Raw genomic sequence first — 18,322 nt, 5'->3', positions numbered from 1 at the left:
AGTTTTAAAATCTTCATAACTTATTACTGATCAGCTGATGATGATCCAGATACCCCGGCTGGTAAAGATGTGCAGAAGGAAATAAAAATGAGATTTATTGTAGCAACATAATCTCACCATGAAAACTTGAGTTGAAGAACATTTGTTAAGTAAGGAGAAAAATTGATGTAAAAAATTTTAATAAAATGAATCACTTTATTTTCTTTACATACAAAAGTCCAGAACCTTTGTATTTGTGTGTTTCTGGTACGCCTGTATCTCTGAAGCACAAGACAACAGCAGTGATGGTAATGATGAGGCTGCTTCTCTTGGCCCAATGGGGAATCATTTTTGCCTCCAAAAACCAATCTGATTGGTTGCTCGAAAAGACTGTTGTGTTCAACTTGTGCTAAAATGAATTAGTTTATCAGTAAAGGTATTCCAGCCTAAAATAGCATCTCAATGCTAAGCCTGCAGCAGTAGTAAAGATGCTAATGCTCATGTAGCCTCCACAGGCCACATTTCTACAGACGTTCATGAATTATCAGGAGTTACTGAAACTCTGAAAAACTGAATGGACAGAATGACACTGATTCAATCTGATGATTGAAGAACCTGAATAACAGATTAAAAACTACAAATATTGTTGTTGAGCTAATATTTCTTAATTTATTTACTTCTAAATTATTTGTTCAATAATTTAGAAGCAAAAAGAATTTTGAATTGAAAATGTTACAATATGAAGACAAGCCTTGGTAAAGGGAAAGTAAGTTCAGCTAGATGCTGCTTCAAAAACAGTGAAGCTAAAATAAAAAAGATTAAGTTGACTCACTTTAGATACTCAACTGACACAGAATCCATAATATTCTGTGTCGGATCAATCTGTGAATGATTGACCAATATGGTTTCAAAACTTAGTGTATTTTATTATTTTTGCTGATTTAACTAAACAGCAAAGAGTCAAAATCCTCTACAGTTCCATGCAGCTGTCTCTGCATTTATTCTTCCAACACCAAAACCTGGCAGAGCTCTTCCTTTAAAGCTGCTAAATTCAGGTATCATCATTAACAAGAAACCTTTTTAATGATTTATTGAACTGGAAAAATTGCAAAAACACAGGAAATCACACGAAGTCTGTATCCTTCTGATGGCTCTACTACTATGACCAGCCATAGCTCTGACCCCCCTCGGGCCCCTACGGGTCCCCCTTCAGGCTGGACCTGGGCTGGTGAAGAAAAGGCATTCACCATTTGCTGAATGTCTTCCTCTTCTCTCTTCCTATGTCCTGTCCAAACTGTTCAGCACAAGTTTGTTTCCCATTTATTTTAGAAGAAAAATTTTTTTTTTTCAAAGTTTCCTGTACAAACATGAATGTGTTGATTAGAGGACAGCAGTCATCCGTAATCATTGCACTTCTTAGATCTGTAATCCACCATTCAGTTTCCTCCCTCTATCTGCATATCCACCAATCAGTAAGGCAGCATCTGTTTTGGGTTTCATCACTGCTGAACGTAGGAACACCTACATGTCTGGAACATGCAGGTCCAGACATGTAGGCTGGACCTGATTAACTCTGACTGCTTTAAAAATCCTTAAGTGCAGACTGACAAAGACTGCACTGACTGACCCAGGTCTTTGTGTTTCTGATGGGTGTTTTCATTATAAATTGCCCTTTGAGCCAGTATAAAACGGCAGGATATCTAGGAAGAGGCTTGTCCTTGGCACATCATGTCAGATTTACACCCACATAAAAAGGTAAATACTCTGCAAGGCTGCACAGATACAAGCTGCTGATTGTCCTTCCTATTACAGCTTTATGGAAGGTATAATTCATACAGACATCACCCACCAGTGAGCCTTAACTGAGAATTGTCTCCACTCAGAAAATTATCAGCCCATAGACAGTAACCGCCACCATACCTCAACCAGTAAAACTCCCTGCAGTGGGGGGAGGATGATGGAAAATGATCTGCTTTCCAAGTTATCTGTGGCTTAAAATGGACGCTTTTTTCTGATCATGTTTTATGAAGGATAAAGATTAGGTCATCAACAAAATCTTCAACCTCTTTATTTCCCCCCCCAAGAAAACATTCCTACTCATCATTTTTCACAAAGGAGGATTTGGCACTTTCGTTATGAAGATGATGGCAGCAGAACATCTTCGGTTTATTTCTAAACGAGCGACCCGGCATTCAAAAGTCTCCATCAGGATTTTCTTTCAGAAATATTCAGTGGAGCCCAGAGTGTTGGTCTGAGTTACGTTGACTCATCCTGGACATGAACGTCGTTAGTTCTGGGTTTTCAGTCATGCTTTTTCATCTGTTCGATTTCCAGAGGGAAGTGATGACACAGCAAACATCTTCAATGCGGAACTTAGTGCAGAACTTTACAATGCAAGTTTCCTAATGCTCCCAATTCAAAAGCACGATATGGGATCTGATGAGGGTCAATAACAGTACACAGAAAAAAAACTTAAAATCAAGCAGACAAAAAAAGTATTTCAGAAGTAAAATGTTTAATTTGCAAGCAAAGAAAAAGTCAAGTCATAATATTTTGAAAACAAAATATACTTGACATAATGGTGAATGAAGGCCTCAGTGCTCGACACAGCCTGTTATCTGTTAAATAAAGGCCATTGTGGATTGTGTGTGGGGGTGTGTGTGTGTGAGAGTGGGCTGTGGGGGTGTGCGTGTTTGTATGGAGATTAATTTTGTGTATTTTGGACGAATGAGACATTTACTGTGGAAAACCAAGATTTTTATTGTGAAACTTATTTACTGTGTATATTTTTGCTTTTGCTGCCACCTAATTTTTGCTTCTCATTTTGACAAAAAACCCCAGGGGGCGGGGCCACTGAGAGCTTCCTTTCATTGGCTAGCACATTTTTGAGGGACACCTCAGTTCCCTGATGTTGTTCCCCGAAGAAGGTCAAAAGGTCAGACATGTTTTTGACAGTTCTTTGGTCTCGCCTATGATAGAGAAGTTGGAGTCTGATTGAGTGTGTGGACTGGTGTCTTTTATACATTAACTAAATTCTAAAAGGTGTAATTAATTCACATAGTGAGTGCAGGACAGTGGGACTTGTTAAAGAAAGATAACGGGTGTGTGAGAGCCAGAGTTATTTCTGCATGAAACACTTCTTTCATGTATTAAAATGCAAGTTAATTATTTAAAAATCATACCATGTTTTTCTGGATTTTGTCAGAGCTTGACTCTCACAGTTGTGGTGTACCTATGAGGAAAATCACAGACCTCTTCATTCTTTGTCAGTGGGAAGTTTTGAAAAATAGGTGGTGTATGGAATACTTTTTTCCCTCTGTAATATATGCACTTCCTAAATCTCCTTTCACAGTTAAAGCAAGTTAAAAACTGTCTTCAGCTAACTACTAAAACTGGGACTTTGAATGAATGTGTTGGGAATCCTTTAAAGCCTCAGATTGTTCTAACAAGCTGGAACATACGTGAACAACAATACCTTCACTAGCCTCTGAATGAAATAATGTGATGTAATTAAAATGTTGTAACATTATGTGATGTCCAGACTAACTGATAGCATTAGACTGTGGCTCTCCAAATAAACTGCAGGAGGGTCAAATGACTGATAACCTGTGTGTACACAAAGGAATGTGATCATTAATGTCTGGATGGAGTCACCAGTAGAGGAGAAGCTCAGTAAGTCTGACTGACTAACGGTGTTGCTGACCGTGTGGCAGGGCACAGGCTCATGGCTGTGGGTCAGCGCCACCGTTTCCACCCGTCACATAAAGCACCCATGTCAGAGGACACACCTGCAGGGGGCGTAAGATCTCCTCCTCCTCCTGCCACTGAACACTTCATCCCTCCCGTTTCTGCTGCAGCCACACCGCTCTGCCGACCAAACCAATTTCCCCAGCAAAGGAGTTCCACACACAATCAGGCAACAAGATTCTCCTTCCATAGTTAAAATGCAACATGAGAGACTGTGATTAAGTTTATATCCTCTGGAAAAGATTTTTTATTTTTATTTTTTACAATAAGATGGCTTTGTCTGGTATGTATTTTTGTTTTTGAATGTCTTTAAATTTTGGACTTTATTCCCCTTTCTTTGAGAAACCTACATGCAAATCCTAAACAGCAAACAGACTTTGGACAGTTTTCAATTTCTCTGCTTTTTCCATACAAATCTTTTATGTAACATTATATCAGGAATTCTCCCTGCCAGTTGTGATCTCATGAAATATTTGTGTGCTTCAGCATGAACAGTGATTCTTATTCAGTGTTTTATTTTAAGGTTACCATAAGACTGAAACTTAGTGTTGTAAAAACATTAGCTAATTTTTGTTACATTGTTTCTGATCATTATATTTTAATCAGTCTTTAATAACTTTAGTAAACATAAACAATAAATTATGATTTATTCATTTAAAAATAAACAAAGCTATTCAAACTGGGGTTGTCTTGATGTCAAAGGTAATACAAATAAAATATTTGATAGTTGCAACCTTTCAGCAGAATCTTTTTTTGATGAGCTGGTGCAGTGATTTAGGCCGGGTTTGGAGTAGGCCACAGTTCAACACTTTCTCCATTTGTGGTTCAACAGATTCATAAAACCCAGAAAATGGCTTTGTAACCATTTTCAGATTGATACATTTCATACATTGATACATACCTTGCCTTTGTTTTTCATTGTCTCTTGAATTTCTTTAGATCAGGACATGATTTGTTGCTTTGTAAAATATTCTTGCCTGTTTCATGGAGCCACACACACTCTGATTAAGAGTATTGTTGGATTCTACAGTTCTGCCAGTAATAAGGTCTGGATGTAGCAAGTGATGTTGAACTCAGCTTTCCAAAAATATATCCCCACAAAGCACAAGTTTGGGTTGGATTTTTTTATTATTTTTATTGTTTAACTTTAGTAAATAGAATAATGATTTGGAAACTTTTATATGTACTCTACTTCTCATTGTTTCATAAATAAAATTTGCCTGATGATCTAAAACAAAATGTTGGAGAAAAAAAGCAAAGAAGAACTCTGTGACAGTATAAAGTCTTTTCCAAACACTGTGTATGAACTTGGATACATCAAAGAAATTTTCCTGTGTTTCTGTATTAAAACATTACAACCATCAAATAAGACAAATCTGAAATTTGACACATAATACCTGACATATGCTTCTGCAGCTGATTTACAAATGAGAAAATTTTACTTTCATTAAATTTAATGCATTTATTGTACAAAAGGATTTGCCAACAGCGCATCTCTCTGATGTATAACAGTGTAAAATCATTTCAAAACAGATGAGGTACAAAACAGGAGCATCATCATAGCACATTAGAGTTTTAACAGCATGAGCAACAGTCTGGTGGTTCTGTTGATATTTTGGTGTCAGTTGCCCAACGGCAGCAGCAACACTTCTCTGTTCCTGCACTGGTTCTACAACAGACCACAAACACACAACCCTGAGGCGACCCAGTGAAGGTCAGAGTTCAGGCCAAGAAGGGTCTGTGGAATAATCAAACATGGAAGTAAGATCAATACAAAGTATTTATGATTAGAACATTTTATTCAGATGATGGAGTAGTCTTTGCAGAGTGGTGGATGCTGCCATCTAGTTGGGGCTTTAGTGGTTTAGGTGAAGAGATGCAGGAAGGCTTGCTGTGACGTTTAACTGATGGTTTAAAACATTTTATCAATATAAGGGTCAGCGCATCAGAGATTAGATGTTTTAAAGTTTTATTTTAAAATAAACTATTTATCAGCATGAGTAAAATATTGTACTTGACACTGAAAACTGAAATATCCAGACACTGTTCTGCTGGCAGCACGGCATGTCATAACCTTCAAAAGACATTTTCTGCTTAAAATCATGTTCAATATTTATCCCATTTTGAGACCAAGTGACATTTTTCAACTCTGAGGAGAACTCAAATCAATAACCTGCAATCTCTTTCAGATAAATGCCACAAAAACAACAAATACAAGATACAAATGTTTTGCAGATCAAAATATATATCTGGTATCTATCAGTCTGTTTGCTGTCCTTCACACTCTGTTTGACAGCCTTCCTTCTATCTTCGCTGTATGTTAACTGAACACTTTGGAGAGTTTTTCAGTCTGCTCTATAAATCAGAAGACCCACATATCTCCAGACTTAACAAGTTGGTTGCTTCAGGGCTTTTCAGAGCCATGCTGAGATTACTTTATCTCACTTACGTCTTGTCCTACCACAGTTTGTTCCAATGCTCTTATTAACTTGCCAGACTGTTGTAGCTCTCTCCATGACCTGCCAAAGATAAAAAATCTGTTTACTGTAAATTGCCCCCCACTCCCTCTAAGTTACCATCTGCTGCCCAAACGGCTGCTTTAGCAGCTGCTAAAAATAGACTTCCTGATTGGCTCCTGAGGAGACAGGGGTCCACATCAGCCTGAACCCCCACAGCATTAGTTCATAAATCTGCATATGAGATAGAGTTGTTTTGATCTTCAGCATTGCACATTAAGGACCTTCCAGAGTTTGCAGCAGTTTGAAGTTTCTTCTTGTCAATTATTACAAATATTATTCTGAGATATGTAACTTTTTATGATTCAGAATATATGGAGAACCTTTTGAATCTTGTGTGTCTCTCACTGACCTTCCCAAAGCTCTGCACCACCTCCTGCCTGCTGACGGAGGGAACAGCTTTTAAAGAAGGACCGACCGATGGATGGATGGATGGATGGATGGATGGACTAGCAGAAAACATCCAGCCAATGAGATGTATCATATATAATCAGACAAAAAGTTGGCATTTGTACTTCTATAACGCTGCGCTTCAGTTTATTGACATTTGTTGCCATTTAATTTTGTGGAGCTTATTTTGATCTCTTGTAAACTTCTGTACAAATTCAACTGGCTCTCCCTGGATTTCATTTACTTGTATTCAGAGTAGATTGAGGTTTTATTTAGCTATAGGAGAAATAAATTAATAGATTGTGTTAGGAAACTGGTCTTTCCAATGTTTCAAATACCAGGGCGCACACACACACACACGCACACACACCTACACACACACCCCTCCATGAACTGCTGGAGGAAACCAGGCCCTGATGTGTTGCTCTTTGGTTTTTTTTAGCCTTTTCTCCAGGCGAGGTTTTAACTGGTTTTCCCCCCGACAGCTTCAGACAGACTGAGCTCCGTTTGCTTCCCAGTTTTGTGAACCAACTCATGAGTGGTACAAGCTGACTTGTCAGTCAAGTCGTATTGCATGAAAGCAACTGACTGACAGCAGGCTGCCTTCGTTGATTGCCCATCGTTTTACATCTCTGGATGAGCAAAGGCGGGACTTGCAGACTCCTCACACAACAACGTCTTAACTACCATTTTCAATCCATGACAAGACTGTAGCAGTTGGTGAGATGCTGAGCTGCAAATTGATAATTCTGGTCAAACACTGAGGTCAAAACTTTTTATCATGGCGGAAGAGAACATACTACGTCAGCTGGAAGGGACAAATACACAGAGAAATTTTGGAGAACGTGGCCGGCTGAGTGAATGTGTGAAATGACATCATCAGAGTGGCGAGCCCAGCTCACAGCCCGCTCAGGTGTTAATGTCCATGTTGGTTTGGTTCCATCTTGGGCAGAACCAAACAAAACATTAATGGGCTGGATTGAGACTTGACAACAGAGACAGAACTGGAGTCTACTACTACCTGTCAGAAGAGTAATGTTTAATGGAGTTCTTGATTCTTCAGGTGTGGCAGTCAGTGTGTGTCTGGTCAGACTGGTCAGGTTATTCAAAGGTAATTTAGGAAGAAACAAGGAGGGAAGAGGAGCAAAGAATTTGGTAGGTTTAGAAAGTTTTTTTCCTCCTAACCAATGAAATTATGAAAGTGTTTATTTTTTTTGCATTTCTTCAGATTTTGTCACACATTAAAATTTCTTTGATGATCTAACACATTTCATTGTGACAATATAAGAAACAAAGGTGGAACTTTGTTGCTCCACCTGTTCATCCATCTGAACTTCTTGGTTGTCTTACAGGTTTGGTTTGCATATTAAACCTAACAGCGATGGCTTAGATATGAAAACTGCTCTCATGTTCAGCTAAAGATCATGTCTTGGACAATCTGGAAAACATCTTGATCCATTTTACTTAGTAGATTCAACCTTCACCAACAAACACTTCGAGTTGCATAGCATCAAAAATGATAAACGTAAAATTTCCATTAACACACAATGACACTTGGTGTTATTTTGGTGGAAAAGGGGCTGGAGTGACACGATGATAATTTAGTAACAGCAAAACAATAATGTAGTAAATGTAAAAATAATTAGAACACAGAACAATAAAATAGTGTACATGAAAATGGATTCTGTTGTCATTTCTTTGAGAATCCCCCTCATCTGATTTGATTAGGATAAAAATGTTGTGATGTTACAGACATCAGAAGTACATGTGTTAAAGACAGAGTCAGCAGTGTTTCCTTTGTTGATGTGAGAGCTGGATGTTAAGCACCGCTCCATGCTCTGAGTGTTCGCCTCATCATCAGGAGCTGTTTAGTATTCTGTGGGTGTAAATAGGAGTTTGGCGGGGCACTGGGTGGCAGAGCGGACCACTTTGTCATTAATGTGCCCATTGGTGTTATAATGTGCCTAATGACATCGCTCTCAGATGGCATGCTGCGAGCTCGACCACAGGGAGCCCGGCTCAAACGTCTGCAGGCTCTGACGCCTCCCGTCATCAATCCCACATGTCTTTCCACCAAAATCTGAAGCCTCCAGATAATGTCTTTCACGGTTCAGCAGTCTTACAGGGTTTTCCCTCCTGCCTGGCCTTGAAATGGGCAAATTAATAGTTCCTTTGAAACAAATTGGAATTACACCCCTCGATGCCTTAATGTCAGAATGTGTGAGCGCTGACGTCCCAGGTCTCACTGCCGATGGAATGTGAAGATCTGAGAAATACAGGGTAGAGAAGGAGGGGGTGTGAAGACATGCAGGACCCCCCGTGCACAGGGAGTGAAGCCTGTGCTCAGCATGGAGAGCAGCAGCTATTGTCTGAGCAAAGGGAAGATTGGAAGTGTTCCATCTTCAGCATTAAGGGGGAAATCTGGGAGCTCTGAGATATGAGACTGAATGATGGCCTGAACACCAACATGGCGTTAGTCTGTCACACAAAAACAAACATTTTAATTCTGCTTACTTATAGCATAATGTCACCTGCCATTGTACTGTACATACCAGCAAAGCATTTTTATTTGTACTTTTCATGTATAAATGGGATTTTAGCTCTGGACATGAGATGACTTCTTGCATTTTTTAAAAGTTATGAAGCTATAATTTTCTGTCATACCATCCCTGCAATGTAAAATCTTTTTATTGAGATGCTGCTGTTTTCAGGGTTTTCTCTGCCTGTTTCAACATTAAGTTTTGCTCCCAAGTGTGGCTGTGCACTGCCTGTTGGGTGGCTTAAACAATGCTCCTTAGCTTTCCCTTTGCTTTAAACAAACACTGTGTTAAAGCTACAACTGGCAAGAGCAACATGTTTGTGACTGCAGGCTGGTTAGCTTGAACCAGTTAATCAGATTGTTATGTTTGTCACTCTTTAAACATTATAACAGCAAAAAGGTTTGATTTTCTACCAAATAATCACCTTTACTTCAAGATTGTTTCTAATTTTATTTTAGTGTTATAAGTGGAGAGCATTTGCTGGTTTCATATCCAGACTGTGATAACACGCAGCTGACCACTTGGTACGCAGAGTTTCAACTTTACTCACAGAGAACATCGTGGAGCTCACTGTCGATCAATAGAAGAACAATATCTATCAGAGTATCATCTCTGAGAATCAAGTGGAGCAGGTCAAGATTTTGCTGACTGACACAATTCAGAGCAGCAAGGAAAATAAGATAAAATTTGAAAAAGACAAAGGAGGATTATACGAAACTGAACATGCAGAGAGAAGAAGCTCTGACAAAAAACAGAAGAGCCACAGAAGCACTTCACTGTAATGAGAGAAAAATTGGAATACAGACCAATGCAATTTGCAAACTGGAATGTAAGGTTACAGAATTATCTAAGGAAGTTCAGAAACTCCATGAGAATGTGCAGAAATTTAAGATGGTAAAAGAAACATATTCTAAGGTGGAAAAGTTATGGCTAGATGAAGTAAAAGGAGATATTATAATTCTCCCAGATGATGACATGAAAAAGGAAAAACTCAGAATGCTTCACGCTGAGAACCACAGATTGTCCACAAAACTGAAAGAGAAAGAGACAGAGATTAAGGATCTCAAGCTTGAGGTGGAGAAACTGCAGCATGTGGTGAAGTATCTCAAGTGTAAGTCAGACCTACTGAAGGAAAATGCATTGCTTAAAGTTCAGGAGAGTCAGACCAACGATAGAGCTCTCAGAAGAAAGATACAAGCCCAAGAGGCAGAGATAAGTGCATATGTAACCAACATAAAAGAGTTGAAAAATAAGCTTAAAGATATCTCATTTTCAAACAAAGATAAACGTCGGCCAATTTAGTCAAAAAACATCAAACTGAAATCTGAGGACACAGACTCAAAGTCTATGATGAAACCCCGAAAGATTGTTTATCTTCCACCTCTGCGAGGCGTTCACTGCTTGTCTGCAGATGAATTGACAAGATGACAGTGAGTATAATAACTACGACGCAGCTAGAGACATAACATATGCAACATCTACATGCAACATCGACATATCCATAAAGCACTAAGACCATAGACATCTACCAAAGACACATAGCAACAACATAGACCAACAACATCTATACATATGACTTCTACTTATTTTTGACACAAATGGAATCCCATAGTCCTGTGCATTTGTGGATCTTGTTCTGTGCATTTGAGAATGATGAGACAGTTTCAGCTCCACAGACTTTGACATGTTGTAAACATGCAGAATGGAACAGACAATTGGCAAAATTTAAGAACGTTTGTTTTTTTCTGGTTCTGATAAAGGTTGGTAACTGGACGTCTCCTCAGGATGGGTCGGCAGTACTAACACATTATCTCACACATCTCATCCTTTGTGAGATGTGTGAGATAACCTCAAGGTAGACTTGATAAATGAGGAGCATTACAAGCAAGCAAGGTGGTAAAAAACAAAGAACAGTTCTCACAAACTGAGACTCGTTCACGGCTTAGAGCCGTTCAAAAGAATGAAATCGCTGGTGAACGACACATCAAAATTCTCAGCAGGTAAGACTTGGACGACTCTGGTCATCAGTTGTCCTGGAGTTGTTTTCTTTCCTCTGGTATCCTCAGGAATCTGAGTGACTCGGTTTTAAGTCACTGATCCATTTTTCTTTTCAAACTAAATCCTTTGGTAAGCTAACTGCATGCGTCGCACTTTGAGCTCATGCGATTTCAGGGTAGCAGTAGAAGTTGGAACCTGAACATCTTCGCAGTGAGACCCTCTGAAACACAGACAGTCCATGGGCTACTGGGGCAGAAGTGCTGTGGAGCGATGACTGGTGATGGACTTACCTTGATGAAGGAGAGCTGATTAGAGGTATTCTGCTTATTTTCTAAATCAGAAGAAAACAAGAGAACAACATCAAATAAGTCTATAACTAACACAAATAGAATAAAAACAGAGAACATGAAGCTTCATGAAGCCTCATTCAGTCTGGAAGACTCTTCAGTCTCACCTGCATCATCCAATCACTGCGTCATGCACCTAAGCTGCAGCCAATCAGCATCAGCCCTCACCTCATCATAGCCAATCATTGAGCCAGCCTCCATTAATAAAGACTTCCATCCATGGCTCCATCTGCTCCCATTGAGCTTCAACCCATCTCCATCCCTCCTCCACCCTCGTTCTCCTGACTCCTTCATGCTTCCATCGTCTCTTCAGCCTCCACCACCAGCGTCCGGCCCCAGGAGGAAGACGTCTCTGATCTTCATCCTAAGATGCTCATCCATGTTTGTCACATTTCGCAGTGCCTACGTCTTCTGCCGGGGTCTGAGCCCCAAAACTTTAATTCACTCATGTCAAATAAAACTTCCTAATCACAGCTTTTTCTTTGTGAGTCTCTCCAGGTTGAACTGAAAATTTGTGACTGAAATGTCACAAATTAAATTTCTTTCATTTGCTATAAATTGAAATACATAATAAAACTTGTAAAACTGTCTGAGGCGAGACCTGTCACACTGAAGACAGTTGATGGTGAACCTGGCTGAGAAGACAGAACCTTTATGCATTATATTGTAATGCTGCTTGAGCTTCTACTATGAATTGTGATGAAAGATATTTCTGCATATTTCTGTAAGTGAAGCTTAGATGGTTGTAGGGGTCAGCATCAATCAGCCTGTAAATGCAGCTGAAAGCAACAAAGATCTCAGTCTGATATGCCAGTGAGTCGGTTACTGAATTGCTAATCGGATGTAATTAATACAAAAACCCAAATATTTATACTACTGTGGTCTCAAGTCAAACACAAGAAATGGCGACTGCTGCATCTCAACAGATGTCATTTATTTTAGTAATTCAATCCAAAAATCTCAATTTCTATATCCAGTTTTTATTTGTTTGAACTTTGATGAGTTTGGCTCAGAGCTAATGAAAGCCACAACTGAGTTCCTAAGAGAATTACAAAATACAAATTTCTCATCCACTTGCTGAGCATATGTTCTCAGTACTTCCCCTGAATCAAATATGTATCCAAAAACCCAGCAATTCATTTATCACAATAATTTGAAAAAGCGATGCTTTCTACATGCAATATTCATTTTATCTTGGGGCGGATTTCACAGTCATCTCCCGCTTCCTGTCAACCAGTCCAGCTCAGATGAGCAGAAATTCAGAAAGTAAACATACACATGGAAATGGGCTTTTGAACACAAAGATATTCAAATTGAAAAGTTATTTGTGGGTACTAAGTAAGAAAACAAGTCCTTCCAACTCTGAAACCAGCTGCCCAGCTGCACAGTATCCCAGGGAAAAACCTTACAAAAAAACACACAACTTTCCAACCAGAAAAAGTAGGAAGGAAAATTTTAAAATAATAAAGGAGAAGAAATGTAACAGTGGTACATTCTAGTTTCCAGAATTTCCCACTACTGTGAATCCCAAAATGTAGGAGGAGTCAAATTGGCTAGTTTCTCATCTGTCTTCTTTTCTATTAAATCCTAGATGACCTTCATTATTGACAGGCATGGTGAGAGTTTTGAAATGAGTCACTTTTATCTGTAATTACGCTGCTGTTATTTAATTAGCTCATGTAGATAAAACATATTCTCTATTTGAATGTTGATCAGTCTGGTTGTTGCTGCGAAAGAGACAGAAGGGATGTAGAACACGTTCTGCTGTGCAGAATTCAAGATTCACAAAGAAAAATACAATTTTTAAACAGGTTTTACCTTTTCACATATTAATAACTTCATCATGTTGTCATAGCAGTGGTCTGCTCCACAGAGATGCTGTTTATTATGCTGCACTAGTTAAATTCAGTGTAGTTCTTTGGCAGAAGGGTCAGTTTTCTGCTTCTTCCTTATTTGGTGTGACGTTAGCATTAGCTTGCTTTGGCCACAGCTCTGCAACCAAAGAGACGTTTTCACCCTCAGGCCAGCAAAGTAAAACTCAGCTGCAAATGTTACATCATCTGTAGAGAATAACAACAAAAAAATATTTTTTGATAAATATCTGTTATATGAAATCTGCTGTCATTTTAATTGGGCTTTAAATTAAAGGAAAACATTTGCAAAAACAGGATGGATCCATTTTCTTTTACTGGATGCTGATGTTTGTGGGAAATCATGAAAACAAACAAATTTATCTTTCAACGAAATGACAAGAAAAAAGGACTAGCACTCATTTTGTTGTGGAAATTCAATGCAGGACATATTCCACAATTTAAAAAATACAATAATTCCTACACACTGCATTTGTTATTGTGTCTAAATGAAAAATGACTGGGTCTGCATGATCTTAGCCAAATTATTTTAGCCATTGTGGAAGATTCAGTGGATTAGGCCATGATCTTACTTTCCCATCATACTGTCCTACACACACTATCAAACTCTCCTAATATGTTCTCTCTCTTTCTCTTTCTGTTTCCTGCTGTGTCCACAACCTTTACACAGTAGAGCTCTTCCAAGTGAAAAAATCAAAAAACTAAACAATTTATAGTTTCATATATTTATTTTGCATTGGTATCTATTATATATAAGAAAACATTTCTCCCATCAAATCCATTGGCACTTTAAAGGACTGAAGTTCTGACAGGTTTTCAGTTGGACAGTGGCTCTGGTCAGACTGAAGGACATAATGAGGATAACAGTCTCGAAAATAAACTCTTCATTTCTGATTCCCTTTGCATTAGTTGAAAAACACTGTAGAAAGAGGAAGTGATCTGAGGTCTGACCACTGCTGCTGGAAAACATTCAGCTGCACAACGTGAATGTGAGATGGTGACCAAACATGAAGCAAGTCTGACCCTCAGACCACAGGCAGCTCAGACTGCTGGCTAGTTTTACTTTTTAATAGTTCATTAATACAATTTTTTTTAAAAAGTGTGTACACAAGTAAGATTCCAGATTAGTGTTACAGGTGACAAGAGAAGCCAGTACATGAAAAGGAAGGAAGAAGAATTTATGAATAAAATAAGAGGATAAAAATCATCAAGTCAAATGTCAAAAGAAATGCATCTGAAGAAAGTTCTGCCATGCTGTGCTAGCACTTCGTTCTGTTAACAGGACACTCTGCAGGAACACACATCACTAACCTATGAAAATAGACTGTTTGGAAAGAGGTGGAACTGCTGCAGGTGTCTGTCTGATATAATGGGAGTAACTCTGCTGTTTGTGCTCTGCTGGCTCACTTCCTTCAGACGCTCCTCCAGAAGAGGACTTTAACTAGCTCATCTGTACAGCTCTAGCAATAAGAAGTACAAACTCCACCCAGGAAACATACAAAAACAATCACAGCTCATCTAGTTTTCTTCAGGAATACTAAATGTTGAGGAGCAGAAGCTAACTGACATGGCTGAGTGGAAACTTTGGGAGGCTAGTAAAAAGTTCACATGTGCTGCATTGTGAACACAAAAGGCGAAGGCTGAATGTGAAGGTGGGGAGCGTCTGACCCGGGATCAGTTTGGACTGTCCGGCGCTGCTGCTTCCTGTTTGACAGAGTCATCCTCCTGTGGCTGCTCTTCGTCCTCCTGCAGAGACATCGCAACACACGTTAGGTCCTTCAGAGAAAACATTCTCTGGTAATAACCACAAAATGAATGCTGGGCGTCGCGTGGCGTAGGGGTAGAGCAGGTGGGTCGTAAACACAGAGCTCCACGCAGCAGTGGAGCGTCCAATTCCCAACCATTGGGACCCAGTTCCTGTCTGATTACAGGAAATAAAGGACAGTGGTGCCACAAAAACCTTAAAAAGTCATTAAAATGCATAATAAGAGCCTAATAAGATCAGAATCCCCATTCCAGTGAGGCTTGTTTGCCAGACTGAAAGTACCTTTTAAAAATATCAACACTTAAGCAGGTACTAAAGATTCTTTTCATTAAGCAAAATTGCAAAATTGTTTGCAATGTAATATTCTAATCCTAAATGTGGTAATTAGCTGTAAGCAGAGAATCATAATTAACAGTAATAAAGGCTTAAAACTATCCGTCTGGAATTACTGTACATTATGTGTTTCACTGTGTGAACTGAGGTAGTAAAATAATGAACTTTTCAATATTTTAATTTATTGAAGGGTCTGTATACCAACTATTATTTAAGACATACTCAATTAAAAATATTTCAGTTTATTTTCTAATATGGAAACCTTTGGGGGAACAGATTACTGTTATTATGTGAGGGAAGGATTTCTTGTACTTGAGTTGTCAAAGAAAGTTTGCCCCACTTCTTGTTATCCTGAATCCACATAACATCCTGCTGCCACCTTTCCAAAGATTGGCTCCAACAAACCTGATTTTCCATATTATTACTTACATTGTAAACACTTTTCCAGTAAATATTTAGGACTTCAGCTATCAGTGTATGACTCAACAGCCAGACAATAATAAAACAGAGTTAGCTAAATCTATAAAAGCAGAAAATGCAGAAAATTGTTTACTGTGAGCAAAGCAAAAGCTTTGAGTTTTGACAGATCGACTCTCTGAGGGAAAAGGCCCGGCCTGTAATTTGCCACAGTGATGCATGGCTGCTTGTGAAAACAGTTCTAGTTCAAAAGAAGAGCGTTGCTACTCTGATGTGCAAAAGCGAGTCCTTTTCTTCTGACGACTGTCCCCAGAATACTTGGTATCAGTGACCCATGCAGTGGTTCAATTCAATTTCAATTTAGTTTATCTATATGGTGCAGACTCGGAACGAATGGTGTCTCAAGGCGATTTACTAAACAAGAAACAAATTAAATACACTCATTTTAATCCACACATATACACAAATTCAGTCAACTGCAAGTTGATCCTGATTGTAAAACAATGCAATAAAGTTCAGTTTTGTGGCACCTGGTAAAAAATGTTCTGTGGAAGAAAAAGCCAGCCAACTGCAGTCAGTCAGCATGCAGTCTGCTGCTCCTGTGGGCAGCAGACTGCATGGTGCTGTGACCTCCAGAGGACACGGGGACTCCCCCAGCTCATCCACTGCGGCTGACTGGGGCTTGTGTGAAACACAAAGAGCTGAACTGAACTGGGTTTTTTTTTTCGCAGTACCTGCAGGCAGCTTTGATTCAGACACCGAGGAAAAAATGAGTGCTGCAAATAATTACTGAAGGTCCAACCAGACAGAGGAAACGTTTAGATCACAGGTGTCAAACTCCAGTCCTCAAGGGCCGCTGTCCTGCAGTTCTCAGAAGTATCATAGGTACAAAACACTGGAATGAAATGGCTTAATTACCTCCTCCTTGTGTAGATCAGTTCTCCAGAGCCTTAATGACCTAATTATTCTATTCAGGTGGTGCAGCAGAGGCACATGTAAAAGTTGCAGCACACCGGCCCTTGAGGACTGGAGTTTGACATCCCTGGTTTAGACGGAGCATTGGGCAAGTTGTGAGTTGTGTGGTGGAATTGTTGATCATGTTGCCATATTGACAGCTTTAGCTATGGGGTGGATCCTGTCTATCAGGCTTGTGTTCCTAAAGCTTGTTTCATAATCCGTTTCAAGAAGTGTTTTACACAGACACACATTGTCTTTGGTGCTTCAGGTTCACTTTTGGAATCTTCCCCCACTTTCCCTCCAAAGCTCGGTCCTTTTGTAATATATAAGACAAGTTTATTTGTATGGCACATTTCAGGAACAAGGCCACTCAGAGTGCTTTACATAATAAAACTTAATACAATAACCAATTATGAAAGATCTCACTGAGACATTAGTCCTCTAGTCCTGTAAATGCTCTTCAAGTGATAGAAGGCAGACTTTGTAACTGTCTTTATGTGACTGTAGGTTCAGGTCTGAGTCCATCACTATCAGAGTTCTTGATCATAAGAACTCAATCCTTCCTTTATGATGGTTTTAGTAAGCAGACAGAGGTTGTTTTGCATGTTTTCCTTACAACAGTCTTTTTTGGTAACTAAATGATCTATCCTTGTAACGATCTAAAAAAGCATTATGGCTATGCATGTTTATAGTATATAATCACTCCATATATAGTCGTCACCCAGTGAAACATCCACTGGCCACAGCAGTTAATTGATGGGCCAGAGAGGTTTATTTTACAATAATTGATCGTCAGTATTATCTGTTGATTGGTTTGCAGGTGAATTGCCTCACAGTGATGTGCTTGGCAATGCATCCAGATGGTGACACTGTAAATGTAAATGTGAGTTTTAAATGCAACAAAGAAGAATGTGAAATGGAGAGAGCAGGAGCCAGCTGATTTAGAAAAGCAGCCAAAGTGAAAGTGACAGAGCTGCAGCGGTGATTAAACAGCTCTGACAGATACAATTACCCCCCCTCCAGAGGTTAATAGACACATCTACACACCAGAATGTGTGATCACCAGGTTAGGATCTGCAGCCCACGGCGCCCTATGAATCGCCGGCAGCTAGACGAGAGCAGACAATAGTTGGGGCCTAATTTTCTGTCAGTCAAGGAGAGCCTGACTCCCATGAGTAGTTTTGTTCTACTTACATATAAAGACACTTCTCTGAAATTTCACATTTTATTTAATCATGCTGTGAAGTGTGAATAAAAATATACTGAATGTTAAATGTCCCATAATGATGTTTATTGCATCCCTTTCATGTCCTCATTATGTTAAAGAAAGCCTTTGGTCAGACACATTTCAGAGTTATTTACCAACAGCAGATCATGATTCTGATTTCCATTGACTTACTAATTAAATATAGAATGCTTGTCTCTTTTCTGCTCACAAGTTTTCAAATAATTAATCTTTAAC

At 39.1% G+C, this 18,322-nt stretch overlaps 1 protein-coding gene across 2 annotated transcripts in view; it reads right to left on the bottom strand.

Annotated features, from left to right (window-relative positions):
- Positions 1-13,363: 13,363 nt before the first annotated feature.
- phf14 (PHD finger protein 14) overlaps positions 13,364-18,322 on the bottom strand; it is an 82,007-nt gene continuing 77,048 nt past the window's right edge. Inside the window, exons 18-19 of one of the 2 annotated variants that reach the window (XM_028035621.1) lie at positions 15,057-15,134; positions 13,364-13,577 (exon numbers count right to left, since the gene is read on the bottom strand). In XM_028035621.1, the coding sequence (XP_027891422.1) occupies positions 15,063-15,134 (72 nt within the window). In that variant the 3' untranslated portion in view covers positions 13,364-13,577; positions 15,057-15,062. Of the gene's footprint in view, positions 13,578-14,097; positions 15,135-18,322 lie in introns of those variants that run through there. The other variant, XM_028035620.1, reaches the window with a different exon arrangement.

This window comes from Xiphophorus couchianus, chromosome 13 (assembly GCF_001444195.1).
Source record: "Xiphophorus couchianus chromosome 13, X_couchianus-1.0, whole genome shotgun sequence".
Lineage (NCBI taxonomy): Eukaryota > Metazoa > Chordata > Actinopteri > Cyprinodontiformes > Poeciliidae > Xiphophorus > Xiphophorus couchianus.
Note: the sequence above shows the minus strand (reverse complement) of the source record. Positions and strands in the feature narration are given on the sequence as shown.